The sequence below is a fragment of the Trichoderma breve genome, chromosome 5, assembly GCF_028502605.1.
Source record: "Trichoderma breve strain T069 chromosome 5, whole genome shotgun sequence".
In the NCBI taxonomy this organism is placed as follows: Eukaryota; Fungi; Ascomycota; class Sordariomycetes; order Hypocreales; family Hypocreaceae; genus Trichoderma; species Trichoderma breve.
This window is the reverse complement of record NC_079236.1, coordinates 3,784,853-3,809,341: the sequence shown is the minus strand read 5'-3', so window position 1 is coordinate 3,809,341 and position 24,489 is coordinate 3,784,853. Positions and strand designations below refer to the sequence as shown.

Sequence of the window (24,489 nt, the reverse complement as noted above, 5' to 3'; positions counted from 1 at the left end):
CCATCCGTGGAGAGAGCAAAGGAGAGAAAACTGCGACATACCGCTAGATGGATCTCGGAATAGAAATGTCTCGGCAGACGTGCGGACAAAGCTAAAAGTCAGATAATAGCCGAATTAGCCGTTCTAGCTCGCGACAACTTCATAGTTCAGGCGCCACAAAGATGGGGTTTGTGGAGTATTAGCTCGTATACCCCATCCGGGGTAAAAGGTAAGCTGGTCGGCAAGAATCTTTTTTCTTTTCTACCGACGGCAAACTTCTTCCCCAGACAAACTCATCTTTTGCCGGCCATGGAATCTGGGGAGAGCTTACATGCAGCTCGGCCCAACAGTAACGCATGGGGAAGCAGTGGTAGTGCCAGAGTTGCTCCACGGATTCGTTCGCGGGTTGCCTGTCAGCCTTGCAATCAGCGCAAAGTTCGTTGCGACGTTGTTCAGACTGGGGGTAATGCGTGTTCAAACTGCCAGCGCGATGGCGGATCTTGTGTTGTTCTTCCGCGCAAGAAGCATCGGTAAGCATTGAAGAGCGCTTGATTGAGTATTGACATCCATTTTTGCTCACCAATTGTCCTCTCACAGGCCACGGAGGAAAAGAGATTCTCAGTTTACGTCGCAGAAGGCAGCTGGAAATACGGCTGGGATCTCATACAGCAAGGCTGCTTCCGGTGGCCTGGTAGATCCACAAGTTGGTGCTATACCAGTTGAAGATCCTCCAGAATACCCTTATGGCGAAACATTTTCGGCATCCCTACCGTCGTCAAGAAACAATGTCATGGGCGTTGGAGAAGCCCAGGGCCGATCGGCGACAGACACTATCTTGCCTGAAGATGGCCCTTTTACTTACATCGGTAAGCATCCTATCAGAATTCTGACAATCATGACATGGGAAAGATATCTCATCATATCAATAGGCGACAGGAGAGGGCCACGCCACTCTGTGTATGACCTCTGCCACCCTGAGACTCCTGAAGACGCACGATATTTGCCGCCAGACACGGTCATCTCGTCGTCTCACAAACCGCATGAGCTAGAGTATATGCGCCTTCAGGGTGTCTTCTCTAGGCCTCCGGACGATGTGTGCGATGAGTTAATACGCTGCTACTTCCATCATGTTCACTTCTTTCTACCAATAATCGATGCACCCGCGTTTCTAAATGAGTACTGCAGCAATGGCTCTCGGAATATTAGCCTGCTGCTCTATTGGAGTATTCTGCTGGCTGCTGCAAACGTGAGTTCATGTGAAGACGCAAATTGATGTCGCCGTCTAACCTTTGCTCTCAGTTCGTCGATGCGGATGTTTTACAAAAAGCAGGGTTCTCTTCTAGAAAGGCAATGAAGACTGCCATGTACGAACGTGCCAAGGTGAGCAATCTGGCACTTGGTGATCACAATATGTCTCGTAAACTGACTCTTGACAGTGTCTCTATGACTTCGATCGAGGGACAGAAAAACTGGTGCTCATTCAGTCCGTCATCCTATTGGGATTCTGGTATACTGACCCTCAGGATCATACTGGCGCCTGGTACTGGATAGGCATTGCAATTTCGCTCTCGCAGAACATCGGACTCCATAGGTCTTCGCGTTTGGGTAGCCGTGCACCGCAGAAGTCTTTGCCAGCGCGAGAATCTCTCATGCGTCGCATCTGGTGGGCGTGTGTCGTCAGAGATCGATGGGTTTCGTTGGCACGGGGCCGTCCTATGCGCATTCATAGCGAAGACTGCGACACGCCTCTTCCTGTGGTGGAAGACATCATGAATGAATTAGAGTCTGTTGTTGGCCGGGCGCGAAGCAATTTTGTGCCGGTGGAATCCAGGGCCTTGGCCGAGATGTGGATTCGGCTTGTGCGCATTTGCGATACGTTGGGCCACATCTTAAGAGTCCATTATTGTGTGAATGGAGGGATACCCAGTATTACGGAGATTGACAGATATGCGCAAGAGTTACAGGCCTTGGCCCAAGAAGACGCCGTCCCAGCTGACTCTAGTGAGAGTTTGACCATCAATGGGATTCAAATTGATCTATTGTACCAGTTTGTGCTCCCGTTCAACAAACCCGCCTCATCTACACAGCCACTGACTCTTTACTAGAGCTACAATTGCAATACTCTATCGACCATACGTATTGAATCGGTCTACTCCTCTCCCATCTGGAGCGCATTCACTGTGGCAAAAGATTGCAACGAGCCGAGCCCGCGAAGCTGCATCAAATACCAACGGACTGCTGCAGAGTCTCATTGAAGTGGATGGTATACGATATTTGAAGCCAATGATGTATTAATTCCCTCTCCTCTTGTCCAGTTTCTGGAGCTTGCAAACTGATTATCTCTCGCCATAGGATTACCGCGATGATCCCCGCTATGCAGATTCACCTTTTCGACTGCAAGTCCTCAAACGCATTGACCCGCGGTCTCGCGGAGAACAAGCTCCAACTTCACATGCTGGTTTTGTCAAACTTGAGAGAAACATATTGGAGCGCCGACGTCACGTATCGACTTTTTGATCGGGCTCAAAACATACTCAAGAAGTCGAATTCCCAAGTGGAAAAACCACCTACCAAGAACGCCGATAACAGTCGAGATTCCACGCATCTACAACAATCACAGCCGCAATTGCTTCCACCAACCGAGCCACCCTTGCTTCCGACTCCAGACCCTACCGTCTTGGTAGGTGAACAACAATATGCAAATACATGGTTCAGTGGTTCGCCACAGTTTAGAGACGTTGATCAGCTATTGAGTCCAGGGTTTTATCTTTCTGAGGATGGCTTCTCAGAGTTCCTTCTTAGCTATGAAGACGCCGTTGTCTACGATCCACTTGTCTTGGGATGAAGCAGAATACCTGACGAGATATTGCAATAATAATCAATATGCAATTGAACGTATCATGTTACCATGTGCCCCTCGGAACGTCACCTGAGAATATCTCCGATTTCCACCTTTACTCAAACGCACACACTATTCACTGACAGGCATCATCAAACAAGCGATACCTATGACTCAATGCATCAGTGATTTAAATTGCACATGTGCTTAACCGCTGTGACTAGGCACCAGCAGTTGGCAGCCGATATTAGTGGAGCGGTGATTTCTCCAAAGCTGCAGATAGCCGCTTAATGACAACATTGAACAAACGCGGACGCTTGCCTGCATTCCAGGCGGTGACTCTCTTGCAGTGAATTTGGTGTCATTTTTGCTGATCGGAAGTGAATTTACTTGAACTGCATTGAGCCATCGAACATGAATTGCTTCGCTCTAGTCTCTTCACTGCTCTGCTCTTGAAGTGTTTCTCCCTGGAAATGGATTGCCGCCGCTTCTCAATTCTCTTGGACCATAAATTGCAGCATTTTCCCCCTTCATGTCCTTCCCATCATTATCTCATCGTACTTGAACGAGCACAGCGTTTCTGTATTTCTTCATGACCTCAAACAGCAGGGTCTCCCACACGAAATCACGATGACCGCTGGTCAACCAAGAGACAGAAACCGTATTCTGTCCATCGTGCTGTAGTCAGGATCACCGTGATGCTTGTAATTCCGACATCCGCATCCGATTCATCCCACGCGAGTTCTTCTGCCCTATTATATTCCACGACTTGCTCTCTACACGGCCTCTTTCTGTATGTATTCCTGAGACTTCATAGTTTATTCCAACCCTTGACTAACGACGAGTGGAACACCAGAGCCGTTGATTTGACTACTTACGGATGGGCGACATCACTTCCTGGCCCCTGAAACCATGGCTGAACCACGAATCCTGAAGTTGTATCGGACAAACTCAGGCACTAGATCTATTTACCTCTACTAGATCTATCTACATCTACCAGATCCATCTATCTCTACTAGATCTACCTACATCTACTACAGCTACCACAGCGACTACAGCGACCACAGCGACCACAGCGACCACAGCGACTACATGCACTACAACGACTACATGCACTACAACGACTACATGCACTACAACGACTACATGCACTACAACGACTACAGAGACTACGCCCCTCAAGCCTAGCAATTGGCAGACGGCATCCGTGCCTATGACATCTCAAGCAGTGTAGATGACGAGGCTGCAGATACGACGGCTGGGCCAGAGCAAGATAAGGAACTTGAAGACTGCTGGCATGGATGCGCGGCGATGCCTTGGAGTCGGCAACATATTTGCAACGTGAAAGGTACTTCACTTCAGCTGCGGCTGGCCACTAAATGGTAGGTACTTTTACATTTTCCAGCATATGCTCTTTACTTGGTGCCTTGAGGCTTCATTTGTGTGTGTGCGCCTATTTAAATATGGCGCAACTCTCCTCTCTTCCTTTTCTTTTCTTTCTCCTTTCATCATCTGCAGGCAAGCAGCGCACCTCCGCCTTTCTCATTCTCTTGCCTCATCTCTTCCTTATCTTTTGTGTGTTGCCGTTCTCGTTTTTTCTTCTCTAATACTTCGCTCGATATCTTTTCTGATTCCCCATGAGATGCTATTATGACCTTTGACTAACCAGAGAGCAGGCTTCGTTACTTCAACTTCGTTTCTTCATACCACGCTCGAGAAAAGCACTGCTTGATGTAGGACCTTGCGTTTCAATCCGCCTCCATCACAGGCACCTTTTCGTACCAGAAGCCGGCACCCTGGCTGCTTGTTTCCGTTTCTCTGCGGTATGTATGTCTACAAGACATTGGTCTTGATATTGGCTGACCAGAGGTCGCAACACTGCCTCATAGAATCGACGATAATCCAGCCAAACGAAAGGAAAAAGAGAGTCCTGCCGAAGGGGTCCCCGCATTCGTACGCCAATATGAACCACTTTTCTCGAGACTCATGATTAGGCAATGGCACTCACGTCAACATTTGCCCCATAGATTTACCAACAGATTTCCAATGAGGAATTGGAAAATTCAAGATGCTAGCCGATAGCTGTCTGGCCGCGCCACCTCCGCAGGCTTGCCATATCAGCTTGCCCAAGTTATACACAGCTCATCTTTGCCCGACAGACGAACAGCATCCCACGAGCACCACAGCACGGAAATGGAAGAGGACGCGTACTCTTCCTAGAGACAGTGGAAGAGGTACCAGAGGAGCAGAGAGGAATTGGCCCAAAGATTGTCCTAAGGATGGCCAGCGCATTCGAGCCGGCAGAAGAATTTGAGGACCGCTGGAAAGACTGCACCGTTATATTCGGTAATGATGAACTGAATACGGTGATCCTCTTACCGGACCAGCAAATACTGGTAGAGACTGAAGACCAGCTTATCTACTTCAGAGATGAAGACGCCGTGATCTCTGAAGACGAGGTCATGCAGTATCACGTGCTAGCACGATGCCAACATCTCACATGCGACCCTACAAAGAAGCCAAGGAACAAAGCGAATGGAGAGGATATGAACGACAATGAGGCCCTAATACTCTCTATCTCGAATGGCAAGTCGGTTTACATCGGACAGTCAATGCACATGGATGGCCATGCGATCGCATCGGCTACCAACGAAGACAAGCATTCGGCCGCGTTCGATTTTAAGGGCCTTAATCTGAAGTCCGAACAGCAAAAAATCATAACCGGCTCTGGAACAATCCCGCATTTCGTAGTGAGCTCGAAGTTCAATCTCAAGAAGGCCAAGCAACTCGTGCATGCGAAATCCCTGAAATCATTCTACAGACAGGAATATGAATTGCGGGGTTACATGAGTATGCCGAGTTGTTGATAGCGGAGATCGTATGTGGCTTTCCTTTAGATGCCTTGGCGCATCAAGATATCGAAGAATGCCGAATAAAGCCAGGAGACAGCCTGAATGGGGCATATAGGTTCCCAAACCTAAGCCCAGGGGAAAGGAACCAGCCCCTGGAGGAGATTGTGTCGCACGCGGATATTGTGCCGGACGTCTTTCAATTCAAGGTTCCACTTACGGTAACTTTGGAATACCCAGAAGAGCTTGACGAGACCCTGCGAATATTTGCCTTGGAACACACCGAGGATATCCTCCCTCGGAACATGCTACGTCTACCATCTACTATATCTGCTACATCTACTACCACCTACTACCACCTACTACCACCTACTACCACCTACTACCACCTACTACCACCTACTACATCTACTACCATCTGATAGATCTACTCATTTATTTCATCATGTTGAAATGAAGATATATAAGCCTCAACAGTCCTCTGGCTTTTGGCCTTTTTGCAATTTCAACACATCACATGGCCAAGGTATAGATGCATGCTACCAAACATACCAAGGACACCTGAGTCTTTGCTCAGGTAACATCTTCCCGACCACGAGCTTCCGCGATAATAATGAGCGATCTCTTGTCTTGGCGAGGCCTGAGGGCAAAGAAAAAAGCGGGTGGAGGATTCGTTGTGCTATCGACCATCAACACCGTTGTTTCTGAAGCCCTGAAATGTCTGCATTGGCCCCGATTCATAAAGCATGGCCTATATACCTCATTTTATCGGCCGTTTACAAGAAGCTACCTAAGAGGTATATAAAACTCGTTAAAAGGCTCTACGGAACGAGTTTTATTAGCGATTATTCCAACACTTACTACACCCTCCTTAGAGGTTTAGACAGCGCCTCTTCTACATCAGCAAATGCTGCCAATGTTTCGCAAAATCCTTTTGCTTCATCTGGTTCAGCTGTTACTTTTACTTTCTCTTCCTCAACAAAGCCTTTTGCTTCGTCCAAGGACGCTCCCACTGGCTCGACGCTGTTTTCTTCGTCTAAGAATGCTGTGGTGGATCAGGGTTTCTTGCCTCACTACTCCGTGACGTCGCCGGCCAACTATATAGCTATGAAGAGTTACGTTGATGGAGAGTCGCTGCAGACTTTCATTCCCGCCACCAATCTGAGAAGGGAATACTTGAATGGGGTGAAGGACCTTTGGGTACGATTGCAGCGGGGAAAGAATGTCGCCCCTCCTCAACTAGTTCCCATCTCCAAGGAGGACGATACCGTTGAAACTGAGGATGGTGCCCCCCGCGTGGGACAAAGATTTTGCAACGCCTCCCTGATGTGGCGGTCGCTCAATGCTCCCTCTGAATTTCAGCTCAAACTTGTGTACGTCAATGCACTCGACATCCCACAAGCGTTGATGACCATCTTGGAAGAGTTCGCCAAGAAGTTTCCTAATGATCATCTGACGATACTGTTGACGATCACCGCTTGTTTCCTGTACAAAGACATTATTAACAGCAAGGATATGAAGCTTGAGCGATATCACCAAGTTGCCAAAGGGGCAAAGAAAACATATACTCAAGTGCCCTTGGCGAGTTTGGCTGCATACATTCTATACCTACGTCTACTACGTCTACTACGTCTACTATAGCTACATACTATAGCTACCATAGATACTAGATCTACTAAATCCACTACGTCTATTAGGCCTACTGCGCCCATTACACTCTACAGTATTAGTGTATACATGAAGCTTGCTGTTTAACTAGGCCGGTCTTAAAAGAACAAGACCACGTGGAGGTTATTAAGACGGAAACTGGCTCCTACCGACCTGTTGCCCAGATGAGGATTTGTGTATCTAGCTAGATACTTATGGTCGTTAATATTAAAACAAACAAAACAAACAAACACACATCTCACTTCTGTCTTTTGCATATGCCATTCGGCGACTAGATGTTATTTTCACGGCTGTGTGAGGAGCCTGGTACCCACCAACTCTATGCAGATTTTGGATTTAACTGCATCTAACTGCATTAAACTATATTTAACCGTGTTTAACTGCATCTAACTGCGTTCAACTACATTTAACCGTCTCTAACTGTATCCAACTGCATCCAACTGCATCCAACGATACTTCCCAATAGGTAGCTGATTAGCACTTTGGACACTGACCTTCTGTATGTATACTAGCAGGTAAAAGTTTCAGGTTGTTTTTCAGCCCGGTGACAAAATCATACCCACTTCAGGGCTTCGACGCATTTAGTAACAGTAGACTTGCTATGGTCTAGAATTAATTACCAAAAGAGTAACCCAAACCTATTACTGGCAATCGGGTACTACGTTAGCCATGGGTAATAGATGTATATAGCTAGTTAATTGTGGCGAATAACTGTGTTAGAAACTTACTAGTCCAGGAACCAGAGGCTTAAATGCACTGAAGATGACTTAGGGACGTGTCACTAGCGATCTTCTTTGTACAGAACGCATAATTTTTGAGCAACCTATCAGAGACGGTCGGGGCGCTTGTGCCATTGTGGATTTTGGCCCCCAAGCTGTTGGACGTGTTCTTCATGATTCTGCATGTGACAAGCTTTGCAGTTGGTAGCATGAGTAAAGTAGTATTGGCAAACACGTGAATCCAAGTTCCCTCAGCCGGAATTGCGAGGGCCTTTCAATCAGCAGTGTCAGTGAACACGTCCAACTTGCCACCCAAATCAACCGTTCGCATCGCCATGTCTCATCCACCAGAGCCGCCTCCGCTCTTCGGAGCAACACCATCATCCATCACCGAATGCGCTCGACAGCTGATCCAAAGACTTCGTCAGACGCAGAGACAGATCATAGATACGGTGCTACCAGAAGACGCGACCTTTTCCAATGTCCTTCTGCCACTCGCACAGGCTGAAAATGCCGTTTCGGCAGACAAGTGGCTCATCACAAGTTACAGAAATTTCTCGCCAGATGCAGCTCTGCAAGACGCTGCTAACGTCGCAGCTACTATGTTTGAGGACTTTGAACTTGAAACCTCATTAAATAATGACCTTTTTAAGTTGATAAATACCGTGTTACGCATTGGTGAGCAGCTGGATGGCGAATCGCGGCGATATCTAGAAAAGAAGTACAAGGGCCATATCCGTAATGGACTCTTGCTCTCAGAAGACTCTTCCCGCCAGCACTTCCAGACTATGCAATCCCGTATCTCCGTGCTAGAGGCTGAATACAAAAAGAATTTGGCAGACTCACGTCTAGAAGTCTGGCTTAACCGCCAGGACTTGAGAGGGGTACCGGACGAAGTTTTATCTAGATTTAAGAGCGACACCATTAGGGACGAGCAGAGGTTCCGATGCGACTCCAGAACAATCCTTCAGGTTATGATGTTTGCCACAAATGCCGATATACGAAGGCTTTGCTATATGGCTAGTGAAAACACATGTCGCGGAAATGAACTTGTGTTCAAAGAACTCATCCTGCTCCGTGCCGAAAGTGCTCGTCTACTTGGCTACACTAGCCATGCTGCGTTGAGACTTGAGGATAGAATGGCCAAAACACCAGATGTTGTCAACAATTTCCTGACCAATTTGGTTTCAATGCTCTCTGAGACAGCAAATGCTGAGGTTGAGAATCTCAAAGCCATGAAAAAGAATGATGTCGAGTCTCGTGGAGAGTCATTTGATGGAAACTATTATTTCTGGGATCATGCTTTTTATAATCGACTCATGATGGAGAGAGAGTATGAATTGGATCAGCAGCAGCTGGCAGAATATTTCCCCCTGCTGTCAACTATAGAATCTATGCTGGAAATCAACCAGCATCTTTTTGGCTTGGTTTTTACGGAGATTACCAAACCAAACCAAGATTCCGGCGTCACCCTCGGGTATTATAAGAGCGCCGAGATGCTCTGGCATGATGACGTGAGAGTTTTCAGCGTATGGAACGATAAGCAAGAAGGTGGCGACTTTGTTGGCTATCTGTACCTTGACCTCTACGATAGGAAAGGTAAACCTCCAACTGCATGTAATGTGCCAATACGACCAGTAAGTGCAAGACGAATATATTCGATCGCGTCTAGAAGCGATGACGAAGGAGAAGATGGTGATGGATATGTCTAGTAGCTAACTAGCCATACTTAGGGCTGTATTCTACCGGATGGATCGCGTCAATATCCTGCGACTGCACTGCTGTTTGACTTCGAGAAACCTAGCGTCACTAACCCGACGCTCCTTCAGCACCGTGATGTTATCTTGTTGTTCCACGAGTTGGGACATGGTATCCACGAGCTCGTGGCCCAAACCAAGTTTGCATGCTTTCACGGAACTGCGTCGCCTGTTGATTTTGCAGAGATGCCTAGTCAGGTACTAGAGAACTGGTGCTGGACACCATCACAACTAAAGCGTCTAGGTAGACATTATTCATACATATCCGCGGACCACTTACAAACATGGAGCGAAGCGGCGAATGGCAAGCCCAGGCCAACAGAGAGGTTGTCTGATTTGGAGATTGCAAATCTAACTCGTAGCAAGCACTGCAATAGCGCGTTGTTGTACCTGCGTCAAACGGCCATCGGTATGTTCGACATGTTGGTCCATCAGATCACTAACAATACTGAAGCCGAGAGGTGGGAACTGGCTGTCAAGTGGAATCAGCTGCGCCGCAAAGTTCTCCCCTTGGCTGGAGGCGAAGCCGTAAATGGCGATTGGGCTTGGGGACATGGTTATGCCAACTTTAGGCATCTTATCGAAAACTATGACGCTGGTTATTACAGCTATTTATTGTGAGCATCTTCTTGTCTCCATGCCCTCCTTCGTCATTCATTCATTCATTCGTTTGTTCGTTTAATAAACCTACATACTTGCTAACAGATATTATTTCTTCGCTTTGTGTTAGTTCTCTTGTTTATGCTGCCGACGTGTTTAATGCAACGTTTAAACTTGATCCGGAGAATACGGCAAATGGCCGTCGGTATCGCCATGCAGTGCTTACAAAAGGGGCAAGCGAGGATGAAATGACGATTTTGACCCAATTTTTAGGCAGAGAACTAGACTTCTATCCTTTCTCACAAGAATTGAACCTATCATAGGTTACTTGTTCTTTAGTATTTGCTCAATCGGTCTTTGATTCAGTTAACTCTTCTCTCTTTAAGTGTTAAGCTATAGATTAATTACATCAATCTCTATTAGACATATTGATTTATGACTTTTTAATGCGAGGCGGTGGTCTCTTACATACTGCTGGATGTGGCTTGAAGACGGAACAACTATCAAATAAAAGCTGAAAAATGTCAGAGAGGAAACAATTATGTGATTCTGGAAATAATAATTCGTCATCGAGGGTATGGGCAGGTACGAAAATAGCTATTCGTGTTCCGCGCTGCCAAAAAGCCTTTCTTATATTAATCTATACTGCCTTCGGTATTTGGGACATGGAAAACACCACGATGTTGAATTTCACCGTGTCAAAGAATGACTGGGGATATGGCAGACTTTCGCTCTCATAGCGACCATCCCATCTGTCGCAGCCGTTACAACGATACTACTACGAATGGGTAGAAAGCTGGATGAGTCAAGAAAATTAGTGAGCAATGGGATAGAAGTCAAACGAACCTCTACATTATAGATGACAAATAGCTGTTGTTATCAGTTGTTTAAGGCCCTCTCCTGGCTCTGCGTGATATGATTCGATATAGTTTCGACATGGTATCCAAGGGGTGACCATATGCGAAGGGAGTGATGAATTCCTAGGCAAATTTCCTGTTAGCCGCAACCCTGTGTTTCATAGAATGAATCCAAAGACTTTGCATGGGCCATTTCTTTTCAGTATTGGAAATTGAACTTTATCTTCAAGGTTTGACTTGGTCAGCTGCGGCCGATCATTTTAAACTACGGATTGATTCTGGATTTTGAACCAATGGATGGGGCGCAGCCCTCTGTGTATATTTTTGTTTCAGCTGTATGTATATATTTTACTACTTTAGCCTTTTGTTTTCGTTTTCCTGTTTTCCTTATATATATCAACTCATCTCCCAACCTTGTCTTTTTATCCACTGCTATCTCTAAACTATCATGCCGCCTGCAACTCTTGAGCGACTATTGAAGTACAGTACGACTACCACATCAACCACATTCATCGGTGCTATTGTAAACTTGAAACATAATCGTAGCATTAATAAACTCAGAGAACTAACGCGCATCTACTACACAAATCTTGATGACCATCCATCTTCTCGTCCGTATCGCATCACTGTCCAATCTTGTACGGCTTCCCAGACTTTAGAATCAGGCTAGGCTTCCTCTCGGCCAAGTCTAAAATCATCTCTGCAAAATAACTGTTTGCCCACGCGAACCACGGACGAGTGTACACGCTCGAGTTGTAAATGTTGACGCTCTCATGGATCAACCCCAGTCCACTAGTGTTCTCTAGAATGAGTGCCAGACGCTGCTTGATCTCCCTATCATCATCCGTGCCAAAGATGGCGGAAATTTGACTCATGGGCCACGGATAAGTGGCGTTGACGTGAGGACCTCTATTATATCATTAACGATTAATCGAAGTCCCAATATTAAAAGAAGAGTGAGTAAATCCATCAATCTTTGACTTACCCAATGCCACTCCACGTCTTTCCTACAGCATAGTACGGGTTCGCTCTCGAAAACATCGCGGCTTTAGTCTTCTGGTAGGTAGGATCGCTCCGCTCCAAGAATCCCAGATACGGCAACGACACCAGGCTAGGTACGTTGGCGTCGTCCATGATGTATTGCGCTCCAATTCCGTTGGTTTCGTATGCAAAAATGCCGTTGGAAGCGCGGGTATGTGCCCAAACGGCCTGCTTGATGGTATTGGAGTATTGTTGAAGTTGCTTGGCGAGGCTCCTCTGGGTCCTGATTGTGTTGAGCATGTCTGCAACATTAGCGAGCTCGACAGACATCATAGCATTGTCGGAAGTGATAAAGTCTAGATTGAATCATTAGTGAGTAATTATATAACGAACGTGCCTTAATGACTCCAAAACTCACTAAAGACACATAGGTCGTCAGAAGGCCTGTGGCTCGAAGCAACCAAACCATTTGCTTGTTTCGGCTCGCCATTGCCACTGTTGGGTACCATTGGGGAGAGCGCCCCAGCAGTGCCCGTCCAGTTGTAGTAGCTGACCCATTGAAAGTCGTCCGACCAACTGCTCTGAGACTGTTCGTAAAGGACTCGAACAATCTGGTTCATTGCAGCATTCCCTGAAGATAGTGTTAGCTCATAACCCAAGAGAAGGAGAGATTCGCCTTTTCCACAGTGGTTCGTACAATTGTCATTGATGAAGGATGAGTCCTTTGTGTTGGCGTAGTAAGAACGCGTGATTTTGAGGAATCCAGCAAGAGAATCGAGTTCGTACTATTAATTGTGAGAAACCCTCCATTAAATAGTTTAGCAGCCATCATACCTTGCATTCAAATACCGTCTGGTTGTTGACAGGCCTGTTGTAAAGAGCGCAGGTGTTAATTTCGGAATGGCAACTTCGCAATTGGCAGGGGTGTATACATACGGGTTTACTATGACATTTGTTGCCCAGTCCTACATGTAGTGTCAAAAAAAAAGTCCATACTGGTAAGAATCGCACTCAATGACTTACATTCACACTTGGAGCAAGCCCACTCTCTGGGGGTGGCTGAAACGAGCCTACATGCAATATCATTTGTCAGACGGTTGCCTCTGTAGCAGGTGGGTGTAGTTAAACGCACCGCAGTATGGATACTGCGAAATGTATCGCGCCTCTGTGTTGATGACTGCTTTGACAAGGGCTTGGAGGTTCTTATCATGCGGAAGAAGCTTGTATAAATGGGCAAACTGGTTGCCGGTATCGCGCAGCCATTGTGCACTTAGAAGATCAGTCAATTGATGTCGATCCATGATGATATTGGCATGTATACGTACGTGATATCCTAGCAAAGAGTTAGACAAATGAGCCTTGATATGGAAGCATTGTATTGAGAAAACAACTTACACCAGTGATGATGAATGCCAGATTCAGCGACGGGTCAAAATACTTGACGGTAGTATCCAGCGTGGACGGAAAGGTATTCTCAAAAAGTCGAGCAAGATCTGGATCCTTGAGCCGAGATTTCAAGTCGCTGATGACTTTCTATATACAGAGACGTTATCGTCAGCGACTCAATTGAAGTCATACACGTCCCATTTGGGCTATAACTCATGTCGGAATAGTTATTGAATCTCACCTCGACTGCTGGGCTCTTGAATGTTCTGCACTCCTCGCTCGGCCTCATGTAGGGCAGCTTCAGAGGACCAGACGAATACGGTCCATGAGGCTGCCCTGAAAAAGTGGTATAATCTGGACACGAGGAAGCTGTACGGCGGTGCGGTGGGAACTTCTGCCAGCCAGCAGACGCAGTTGCTGGGAACACGGCCAAGATGCCGAGGGCAGCGCTAAGAACGCTTTGAGGAGACATGTGTAGAGGCATCGCGACTCAATTAGGCACAGGAAATGTCTGCTGCTATAAAGCTATGGATGCAGCAATAACAATGCTTTTAGAAAGAAATCCGAGAAGAATCTCGAGCAAGATTCGCGCTGCAGCGGAGGAAAGGCCCAGGCAAAGAGGGAGGGGCTGCAATCGCGAGGCAAGTCTCACCGATCACCGCCCTTCTCTGCCTCTGTCCCGGGGCCAGCCATTTTATTTATCGTCATCTGTCTTTGCACAGAGTTACACCCAGATCCATTAGGTGGGGGAACCGGACGGGCAATGGCGATCTTTCCCTTGGGAGCGCATTCTTGGGTAAAAAGCGTGCGGGGGAAGCGGGGAGATTCAAGAGGGAGAGGCATCACCAACAGGGTTTGTTTGGAAGGATGCGGATGCGGGCGAGTTGGATGTTATCCGGCATGACGATGCTACTCTGTGTTATGTGGGGAGGGCGGGTTTGGTGTTTTGAAAGAGGAAGCTGGAGGGAGTCGTGGGCATTGTCATGAGCTGATGGGAGAAGCTTGAATGTCTTGGGAGTGCTGAGACTGCATTCTTGGCTGGTGGGATTTTGCTTTATGGTTCTTATGCTTTATTGTCGCTTGTCTGAGACAAATTGAAGTTAGTCAGGTAATTCTTAACAAAGCACGAGGCTGGGACTTGGCAATTGGGCGACGGCGATGATCCGATCCATGATGTTTGTTTAACAGCCACGATGGAATTGAGCGAACTCGCCTCGCATTAGCATCGTCCTTAGATGCGTATTCAACAAGCGGACGAATCAGGTACTCAATTCTCTTTGTTATATGCGTAAAAGCCGAGCAATCCTCCGTCTCGCCCTTTTCTCCGCACCGACGGCCGCTGCCACCCGCCTTTGTCTCGGCTCTTTTCCTTGATGCTACCTCTTGGCATCGAATGCCGACGGGTTCAAGTCCTACAAGTTAATACTACAGAGCAGACTCATCCAGTGTCTTGCTCGCTGAGCCTCCAGCAAGAACTTGGTAGCGCAAGCAATTGAAATTCTTGGATATTCAATGTCTTCTTTGTCTCAATCTGTGAGACCTGTCTCGTCGCTGACACGTGTTGAAGACTTCAATGTTTTGAGATCAATGAACCTCGTCCCTTTCATGAATGATCCCTGCAACATTGATCACGATAAATTCCACGTTATGTAATCTCGCATCAATCCTCAAATGGATAGCGCCGAAACAACACATTGCTCTACTGTACAGCTCCAACACCAGCGAAACCATCACCAGATATCACATCAACACTCACACCAGCCAGCAATCTCACACAGCCTAGCTGCTGCATCGCCATGCCGTCAGCAGCTCATCAAAATGCCTCTCCCATTCCGCACATCCACGCCCTCTGCATGGAAGACGAATACAGCACCGCCCTCCAGGCCGCCGTCGAAGCTCACAGCCTCTCCTCCGTCTCAATCACCTACCACAACTGCGCCCTCTCCTTTGTAGAGGCCGAGTTCGATCTCATCGTATCTCCCGCAAATTCATACGGCCGACTGGACGGAGGCTTCGACGACGCCATCTCGCGCTCATTCTCTCCCCGCGACGACTATCTCGCCCTCACAAGAGCTGCCCAGGCGAAGCTGTACGATGAATGGCGCGGCTTCGCTCCTCCGGGAACCTGTACGCTGCTTCGCATCCCCGACGACTTCCACGCCCGCTCACGAAACACCTGGAATACCAAATATCTGGCGCTGTGCCCGACAATGCGAGTCCCGCAGAACGTCAACTGGGATCACGAGGTTATCTACGAGTGCACGTGGAGCTTGCTCTGTGCGATAGATAAACACAACCGGGCAATTCGTGAGGGTAGACTGAGCGGGAGACATGACGAGATCCGCAGCCTTCTCATGGTTCCCATGGCTACGGGCGTGGGCGCGGTGAGTCCCGAGAGATGGGCGAATCAGACGGTGCTTGCTTTTGAGCACTATGTCGATGCGATGGAAAACGAGTCCAAATGGAGCTCGCTGGAACCTGGTGATATTATCGAATATGCACACGAAGTTGAGCAGACGTGGGAGCTCTAGAGTGGCTGCTGTCGGCTATCATCATCCATTGGAAGGCGTATATGCTTCGGTTCGTGTTGCGTCGTATCATGTATGGCCTGCGGTGACATGAAAAGGAGCGATGTGCTGATTTGACCATGTCTATGACGGTTTCCAGCTCTTGAAAGGGCCTGCTGAGCAAAACCCTAGTGGTTGAGCTCACCTAGGTCGCCATTGAGGTTTGTGCAAACTCACCTCGTGCATGTCCCAAGAGCGAGAGCTGCTGGTACTGCTCCAGCTGAACATACCAGCAGCAGACAGTTATCTTTGAACGTGAACAGGTAAATACGTACTCATTCATAATATCTACAACGAAAATAGTAAAAGTCATCCCTCGAGCCAAACATTCGCAGATCAACTCCACCAAACAGGCACATCAACCGCGACAGCAAGCACCGAAACACATATCTGGATCTAATCAAATCATGTTAGAAAACATTTCTTGCTGCCTCATCAACACCCAACTTACTTCTCCTATGTGACGGCACGCTTGTCGACTCAGCCATCTCCTTTGCGATCCATTTCAAGCACTTGGACAATGTCCCAGACCTCCCTCTGGATGACAAAAAGGCACCATCCGCACTCAGATTCCCAACATTTTCTCGGCTGTAGTATGGAGGAGGAAGCAGTGCATTTCCGTCTTCGGCTCCGTAGCTCGGCGGCAGGATCTCGCTATGGTCCATAAAAGTGTTGCCCGACGTCACATCGGAATGGGTCGGTTTGAAGGTATCCGCCATTGTAAATAAGCCGTATATCGAGTTGTTTTCCGCAGACCGAGACTGTCTCTTCCGACAAAATATATTCTGATATCTCGGCATTTTCAACGGCTCTTCCTCGACTATTAGTTCTTCTTCAACTCCTCGTAAACTCAGCATTCGGAGAACTCTCGGTCTTTAAATCTGTCGCCGAGCTACTGGCAGTGACATGCCAAGCTTTCCAAGCTGTCACAGCACCCTCTTCAGCCGCGGCTTACACTCAGTCAAAGAGATCCAGACCCTTGTCTTGGGTCAACTAAGCTTAAATAGTATGCATCACAAGGCCTGCACTGCTTTGAATCAATCTGCACGGCCTGTCCTGCATGAGGGGCGAGCTGAATGAACTGCAGATGCCTAGCGGGAGGAATGCATTTGATGGACAACAAGCAGCATCTGGCGGCACCTTTTTTCCCTCAGCTGAAGATATTGGGCAGCCATGGGGCTAGCACCAATGGATGTGAAAATGCAACCGCTGAGGCTGGGCAGATGAGGCAATGAAAGGCCCAAGAAATGAAAGGCCCCGGCTTGGCAAACTGCTACCCTCAAAGGTGAGATGCGGGGGAATCCAGATGACGGGCGGTTTATATGGACAAGGGCACATCCGTAGATCTGATTAGCAGGGTTGGCTTCCGTCCACGGCTCTCTGTGTCCAAATCGAAACCGCCATGGTCATCGGTGGCTTCACGCTGCAGCCCGTATATGCGCGCATTCATACATGTAGCGTGTGTCGAATATCGTTTTGTCGAACGGTATTGGCGGATAGAGCTGGTCAAAGCATTGCGACAGCGGCTAAGAGCTCCAGCTCAGCTACCGTGCAGCGAACAAAGCGCAAAACACCATCATCAAACAGAGTCACTATTCGTTCGTAATTCATGGAGCCTGCGCAAAGATGCATATCAGCTCCATCTTGTCCCATCTACTTCCACTGCTGCCCTGCCGCATGGTATCAATTCACTTCTGTCCAAGCTTCAAGCCCCAGCAGCATTGATGGGTTCTCAGCTGAAGGCAGCCATGCTTGCGATTTGATCATACACGGTCTTAGACCCCATTCTATACTATTATTTTTATAATGTAGTTGGCGATAATAGGGTGTCAAAAATAGAAGCTTCAAAGATGTAGCGGTGAGTAGAAGAGACATCGAGTGTGGTTACTGATGGGAAAGCTCGGTATGGGGACGAGAGTCAACTGCATATATGTACACCCAACAAAGTTCTCGAAACAGTATAAATAGAATATCGAGGCATCAATGCTCAGTCTTGAAACATCCAGCGAGCACGTGTCACCTTTTACAACCCCATCTTAGTCACGATAATACTACTAGGTACCAACAACACCGTCTTTGTCATGCCGAGAACCATGAACATTGGCCACAAGATGGCGCATGCAATGTATCCGAGGAAATGCTTTTCTTCTCCACATTCTGGGGGAACGTTATCGGCGGTCTGGATTCATTGCAAAAGACAAGGGCATATGTAGGTGGGCTTTTATACTCGTCCTTCGTCCAATAAATTTCAGCAAAGGCAAGGCTCCACGGCGGACCACAAGATAATTTGGGTTATAAAATGCGACATACTCCAAGATAGAAAGGCCATGTTCGTGGTATCAATGTCCGAAAAATGCCTTTGCACAGCTCAGACGTCACTGTAGAATGTCAGTGTACGAGTAGATAGCTCTATGACAGAGGCAGATCTAGTAGATGCAGATAGATCTACTAGTTAGCAGATAGTAGATGGATCTAATAGATATAGATACATCATTTACATCATCACGCTGGCGATTAAAATACAGATCGTCGCCAGCTTCAACGCCGTCATAGTGAACTTTGCGCTGCTAGCTACATGTAGACGATCTGGCAAGGCGAGAGCATCGGAATCCGCGGAGAGAATCGTCCGTGTAGAAATCCCAGCACCACAGCCGCTGCTACGTTGCAAGTGAGCGTTGTCTTATCGGGCACTCCGTACTTTTGCTGTGAGTCTGTTTACTACCCAAGTTGGTGAGCGTACATGCGTACAACGATGCGGGCGGAAGCAGTACGAGTACTTTGTATGAGCACGACAGAAGGACGGGATGCAGCGTCTCTTTGACTAGACCAGGTCCATGCTAGCGGGCGTATCAGGGCGACAGGGATCATCAAGGAACCAAAATCTAATTGAGGAAGCCGAACCAAGCGGTAGATTGATTCTTGGCACCTTCTAAGGATGTAGATCGCGACGCCGGGGACAGGCATTGTTTTGATGGGCCTTGTTCATGGGCACATGCAAGCTTCAAGGTTCCCCTTTATGGACGCACGGCTGGAGATTGCAGATTGAATCTGCAGGCTCACACGCCGGCGGTTATAACATTCGAGGGTCCGATGAGAAAAAAAAAAAAATAGCAGAGTTACATTGATTAATGCGGGTTACTCCGAGGCTACTAAATGATTACCGTAGTGGTCACCTCACCACATCTTTGCTGACACCAAATCTTTTCGCAGCGTCTCAGGGTCATTCAGTCACTTCACCTCAGCTGTAAACGCCTCGAACACAGCCAATGGCTCGCAACAGTCAACAGCTTGCGCGGCTTGAATGATTGTCAACGCTGATCTTCAGCCATCCAAGGCAAATGCGCGACACCAATGACGTCTCAACCAAGGAAAAGTTTGATGCTGCGGTGGACCATGGCTGAAGGCACGGCCCCACTGGACAGGGAGAGGCGAAAACTTGGCTTTTTTGTTCGCGCGCCCCGTTTCTGGTTCGGCAATGCTCCGCCTCGAGCGTTACAGGATGGCGGTGATCCGAAGGGGGGGATGGCGAGATGGGCACACTGTATGGAGAACGGGGGGGTTGGAGGATGATGATGAGGGAATGGTGGAATGGGCTCAGGGGGGAGGAGAGAGGTTGCTGAGTTGTTCGAAGCGAGGTATGGAGTTGGGGATGTGGTAATCAGAAGATGATTGATATAGTACAATAATATGATATTATTAGATGTAGTTGAGAATGAATATTGCGAGTGGAATGAGTCTTTGCAACAAGTGGTGATAGTCGTCTAGGAGCAGTCTGGACGTGTATCTGTATACACATATACACGCGCGATTTCTTCTTGACCAGTATGGATAGTACAAAGCAATCTGGCAACGGGCCTGCGAGATGCATCACGCCAGCCAGCATGATGATAGGCAGGAGAAGAATATCGCCATCTGGCTTATCAGCCCCTGCATGGCATGGCATGGCCTCTTGTCTGTGTCTGTCCAGCGGTCAAGGAGTATCCGTCAGACGGCCCAGCTGCTACTGCTACATACTAATCTACTATTACGCGGTACACTGAATGCTGCCTGTGCGTTGTACAGTACAAGGAGAGAGACGGGCGAAATGAGGCCCGCATTTGAACATCCCCCTCACGGCATAGATTTGCATGTGGAGAGCAGCGATCAACGGCGCCCCAGGGGCTGGTGCTGCGTGGTTTTGGAAGCAAGATTGGCAACAGAGTCAGTCGATGCGAGTTTGATTGGGTCAAACAAAGATGTGCAAAGATTTGTCTTTATTCTTGCGCGCGCGTCTATGTACATACAGCACCACACTCTCTCTCATGCATTGATCGATATAAGGGGGTCTCTGTCATTCAACTAAACTTGCACACGGGATGCCAGTCTCCCCTTGTATCCGTCATGCTACTTAATTTAAAGCCATGCGGAATCTAGACTTGGCTTTCGACCAGCGACAAGAGCCCTCAAGCGCAAAAAAGCAAAACCCGCTCACGCAAATCCAACGTTAGCCGCATCCATCGTGAGGCCTGAGCTGCCTCATTGGGCCCTGCCAGCCAACCAGAGCCAGGGCCAAGCTTTGGACTAGCGATTCCAGAAGACATGGATCGCAGCAGCGGGCTAGGGCGAAACAAGGCAAGCATCGTGGACGAAAAGCTTGTCTTGTCTTGTCTTTTGCTGCCGACGAGAGAGGAAGATGGAGCGATGCTTATGCACATGTAGCTTACTGTCAAGTATTAGTTAGTGCTGAATATATGCACTTGGGCTATGCATCTCAGGGCCTCGACTTGTGGTGTTTACAAAACAGAACCACCCAGCGGCCAATTGATCCAATGCGATGGAATTCCCTCTGTACATGTACCTCAGCAGCTCGCCCGCTGGGAACAGTGACATTGAAGCTGCCCGCTCGCCTACAGCGCCTGTAGACAAAAGAAAATACAGTGCCCACCGGCATCTCCCTTACGGAGTACTTGCTATCTAGAAATCACAACGTACATCAACCTTTGCACATACCACCGCCATAACACTCCCCTCACACAGTCTGCCGCCCCGTCTGTTAATCGCTACCACATCTTCCAAGTTCTCGCTACCCGCCGCCTCTCATCAGCCGTGTACCCATCCTGCCGCCCTGGCGTGTCACCGCCCGCCCCATGTTCATGCTGGTCCATCCAAAACAACTCGCCCCCACCAAAATCTTCCATCCTTTTCATACCAACAAAAAAGCTCCAAATGTTCACCTCAGCCAAATCCCTGCCACAGCCCGGCCCTCTGTGGACCCTCTTTTCATCATACCTGGAGTTCCTTTGACTCGACTCGGTTCATGGTTTGGCCTTGTTGTTCTAAGTTGCTCCGAGCAGTTGTGTGCCCTTCCTGTTCGTTTCTATTCCTGTTCCTAGTCCTCTTTTCCTTCGGTCTCTTTGTCTTTCTTTGCCTCTTCCATCTCTCGACTCGACTCGACTCGAATTCTTTTCTCCTTTTCTTCTTCCTCAATATCACACACACTCTCGCTCTCTATCTGTCAACCTCGTCCTCTCTTTGACGCATATTACCTCGCCAGTTCCTTCACTTTGGCGAATCACCCGCGGTCGATACATGTAGGACTCGACTTCACACAGAAGCTGTTTGCATGTTTGCTTGCTTTTCCTCGTGTTTCTCAACTTTCCAATCAAGCTTCCTCCGATAAGCTTGATTGTGTCACCATTTCCGCATTCTCTTTTCCCGGCAATAGAGATTCGTTTGTACTATTGACTTGTCACCCACTATCCGCCACCTAACCCGCACACTCGCTTCAACCCATCATCTTGCGCTGGCAGATTCTAAGTTTTGATACTTCAAACTCCTCAACGAAAAGTGGCCCCTACAGGTGTTCTTCATCAAGAGCACATCCTCGTTGGCAGCACATGCTTCAGAACCCGCACGCAGGACACGACACATGCAGGCAAACCTCGATTACCAGAGCTTCTCTAGAATGGGCGTCAAGTTGTTGCCAGGCCCCCATCGAGTCATCAGCATGAAGAGCCCAATTGTGCGGTCCATATTGGGCGCCCTGTGCGTCTTCATCATCATCATGGCTACCATGCACAATGACAGCCTTCACGTTCGCTCCAAGCTGTTCGAGCAAGCCGGCAGGACTGGATCCTCACACGCCTCCCAGCAGCATCTCGACAGCAAACCTGCCTCGTCACCCAAGGTCAAAATGGATTGCAACGCCGACCTAGCCCACTTGACTCAGATCAAAGAGCGCTATAATCTCGAGGACAGGTTTCAATACATGAAGCGCTACGTCCGATTTACTCGCAAAGACGGCCTCGAACGCAAGCGAATGACCAAGCTCTCCCAGAAACTGCTCCCTGATAGCTTCAGAACGGTTGAGCTGAGCAAAGGCTTCGGTGGAGGTGATGTGTGTGCTGCTCCCCTTGAGGTTGACGTGCCCGCGTCAGACTACCCTCGCACCGTCAACGCGTCCGACTACATCTTTGGAGTCTCGACCACGTACAAACGCTTCATGGACGCAAGCACGACGCCCATCAACGAGTGGATCTTTTGGCTCACCGACAGCCACGGCAACTCAAACGGCGGCAAGCTGCTGCTCATGCTCCTCGATGCCACCGACGATCAGCTTCAAGAGGTGGCCAACATGCTGGGCGACGTGGGCATCGATGTCGACGTCTACCACTCCGACTCGTCTGTTGAGATGGCCGTCCGATACCTGACTCTGGTGCCAACTCTCTTCACCCATCCCGAAGCAAAAAGCAGAAAGTGGCTGGTAACTTGTGATGACGACACCTTTTTCCCCAACATGCATGGCCTCATTGAGAAAATGGCGACCTTTGACCACACAAGGGACATGTACATTGGCACTTTGTCCGAAGACGTCGGTGCCATTGAGCGTCACGGCTCTCAGGCCTTTGGAGGAGCGGGCGTCTTCCTGTCGCGGTCTATGGCAGAGAAAATCACTGGCCACTTTGGCGGCTGTACCACGCAGGCCAAGATTCTCGAGTCCAACTCCGGCTGGGGTCCTCAGGGCGACATCATCCTGCGCAAGTGCATCTACGAAAACACAGAGGTGCGATTGACCACTCTCTGGGACCTCTGGCAGCTCGACTTTTTCGGCCACCCCAGTGGTTTCTACGAATGGGGCATCAAGCCGCTCTCGCTGCATCATTACCGTGGCGGCGGCTGGCACAGCGCCAAGCCTGGACAATACACCAAGATTGCCCACGCGTGTGGCGAGGATTGCACTCTGATGCGCTTCCAAACCACGGACGACTTCATCATCTCGGGCTACTCCATTGCCCACTATCCCCAAGGCATCACTTTCGATACCAACCAGCTGGAAGCCACTTTGTACGCTGCGCCTGAGAACAAGGGCTGGAACCTTGACTTTATGTTTGGCCCGCGGCGACAGTCGCTCCTCAAGACGGGGCGCAAGATTTCCTGGGAGCTTCAGGAGTCCGAACTCCAATCGGATGGTTCCGTTCTGCAAACATATACGCGAAGCAGAAATGACGAGAGATGGGTCCACGCCGATAAGCAGCCAATGAGCAACATTGACGGTGTCATTGAGCTTGTTTGGATCCCCTCATAAAGCCGGAAAACTCGACGCGGTGCAACCTTTGCCCTTTAATCTCTGCTCGAGTCTGAGGGAGAGGCAGGTAACGTTGGACAGCTTGAGACACCGTTTTCTCCCCCCGGGTGTCACCAGGACAGGACGGTTATGTCCCATCTGGGTAGTCGGGCTGTGCGACGTACCTTGTGTCTAGGACGCGAATCGTTCTCTTCCCACAGAAAGGCCCAAGACACGACACATGATACCACCAAAGGCTGCTCCAATGCCAAAAGTCAGCAAACCATAGATTATTTTCTTTTATTCCAATTTTTTTTCTTTCTCAACGGCTGGCGTTTTGGAGCTTGGTGGGCTGGATATCCATATCGACGTGCATCCCGTACAATAGAGTCGGAAACGGGACATGAACAGCTCGAAGGGTGCTTTGTCCTTGAAGTCGAATGTGAGGGAGTTGATAATTTCTTTTCTTCAATGATTCCTCAATGATTGTTTTCTTCCTCACCATTTTGCTATTTTTTTTTTTTTTCTTCTTTCATCCTGACGCATTGGGCTCAGGGTGTATCATGTCATGTAGACTTTGTCTTTTCGCGATGATGGCCTAGTGCAGCGCCACATTGCTTTGAATTATACGATGCAAGACAATTTGTAGGAACTGCAAGTTACATGGGCTGAGACGAGGCCGAGAGGATGCAGTGCTGGGCTGAGCCAATGACCTTTTTGATAAAAGGGAGCTATAGACGATAT

At 48.5% G+C, this 24,489-nt stretch overlaps 8 protein-coding genes across 8 annotated transcripts; 6 read left to right on the top strand and 2 right to left on the bottom strand.

The window, feature by feature from the left end:
- Positions 1-288: 288 nt before the first annotated feature.
- T069G_08782 (fungal specific transcription factor domain-containing protein) lies at positions 289-2,824 on the top strand (the record flags this gene model as incomplete). Its single annotated transcript, XM_056175992.1, has 8 exons — positions 289-509; positions 577-845; positions 909-1,225; positions 1,279-1,359; positions 1,416-2,026; positions 2,085-2,267; positions 2,332-2,533; positions 2,600-2,824. The coding sequence occupies 8 exons, from the start codon at positions 289-291 to the stop codon at positions 2,822-2,824; spliced, it is 2,109 nt and encodes a 702-aa protein (XP_056026941.1).
- A 2,273-nt stretch (positions 2,825-5,097) lies between these two features.
- Positions 5,098-6,089, top strand: T069G_08781 (uncharacterized protein; the record flags this gene model as incomplete). The annotated part of the gene is made up of 2 exons (XM_056175991.1): positions 5,098-5,668; positions 5,734-6,089. The coding sequence occupies 2 exons, from the start codon at positions 5,098-5,100 to the stop codon at positions 6,087-6,089; spliced, it is 927 nt and encodes a 308-aa protein (XP_056026940.1).
- Positions 6,090-6,384: 295 nt separating this feature from the next.
- On the top strand, positions 6,385-7,308 carry T069G_08780 (uncharacterized protein; the record flags this gene model as incomplete). Its single annotated transcript, XM_056175990.1, has 1 exon — positions 6,385-7,308. One exon carries the CDS (start codon positions 6,385-6,387, stop codon positions 7,306-7,308), a length of 924 nt encoding a protein of 307 aa, XP_056026939.1.
- A 1,081-nt stretch (positions 7,309-8,389) lies between these two features.
- T069G_08779 (peptidase family m3 domain-containing protein) lies at positions 8,390-10,734 on the top strand (the record flags this gene model as incomplete). The annotated part of the gene is made up of 3 exons (XM_056175989.1): positions 8,390-9,691; positions 9,788-10,428; positions 10,542-10,734. The coding sequence occupies 3 exons, from the start codon at positions 8,390-8,392 to the stop codon at positions 10,732-10,734; spliced, it is 2,136 nt and encodes a 711-aa protein (XP_056026938.1).
- Positions 10,735-11,891: 1,157 nt separating this feature from the next.
- On the bottom strand, positions 11,892-14,119 carry T069G_08778 (metal-independent alpha-mannosidase; the record flags this gene model as incomplete). The annotated part of the gene is made up of 10 exons (XM_056175988.1): positions 11,892-12,177; positions 12,254-12,605; positions 12,668-12,880; positions 12,947-13,034; positions 13,084-13,117; positions 13,186-13,214; positions 13,273-13,319; positions 13,382-13,487; positions 13,645-13,782; positions 13,877-14,119. The coding sequence occupies 10 exons, from the start codon at positions 14,117-14,119 to the stop codon at positions 11,892-11,894; spliced, it is 1,536 nt and encodes a 511-aa protein (XP_056026937.1).
- A 1,312-nt stretch (positions 14,120-15,431) lies between these two features.
- On the top strand, positions 15,432-16,166 carry T069G_08777 (uncharacterized protein; the record flags this gene model as incomplete). The annotated part of the gene is made up of 1 exon (XM_056175987.1): positions 15,432-16,166. One exon carries the CDS (start codon positions 15,432-15,434, stop codon positions 16,164-16,166), a length of 735 nt encoding a protein of 244 aa, XP_056026936.1.
- Positions 16,167-16,560: 394 nt separating this feature from the next.
- On the bottom strand, positions 16,561-16,921 carry T069G_08776 (uncharacterized protein; the record flags this gene model as incomplete). Its single annotated transcript, XM_056175986.1, has 2 exons — positions 16,561-16,598; positions 16,654-16,921. The coding sequence occupies 2 exons, from the start codon at positions 16,919-16,921 to the stop codon at positions 16,561-16,563; spliced, it is 306 nt and encodes a 101-aa protein (XP_056026935.1).
- Positions 16,922-22,188: 5,267 nt separating this feature from the next.
- T069G_08775 (fringe-like domain-containing protein) lies at positions 22,189-23,766 on the top strand (the record flags this gene model as incomplete). The annotated part of the gene is made up of 1 exon (XM_056175985.1): positions 22,189-23,766. One exon carries the CDS (start codon positions 22,189-22,191, stop codon positions 23,764-23,766), a length of 1,578 nt encoding a protein of 525 aa, XP_056026934.1.
- Between the last annotated feature and the right edge of the window lie 723 nt (positions 23,767-24,489).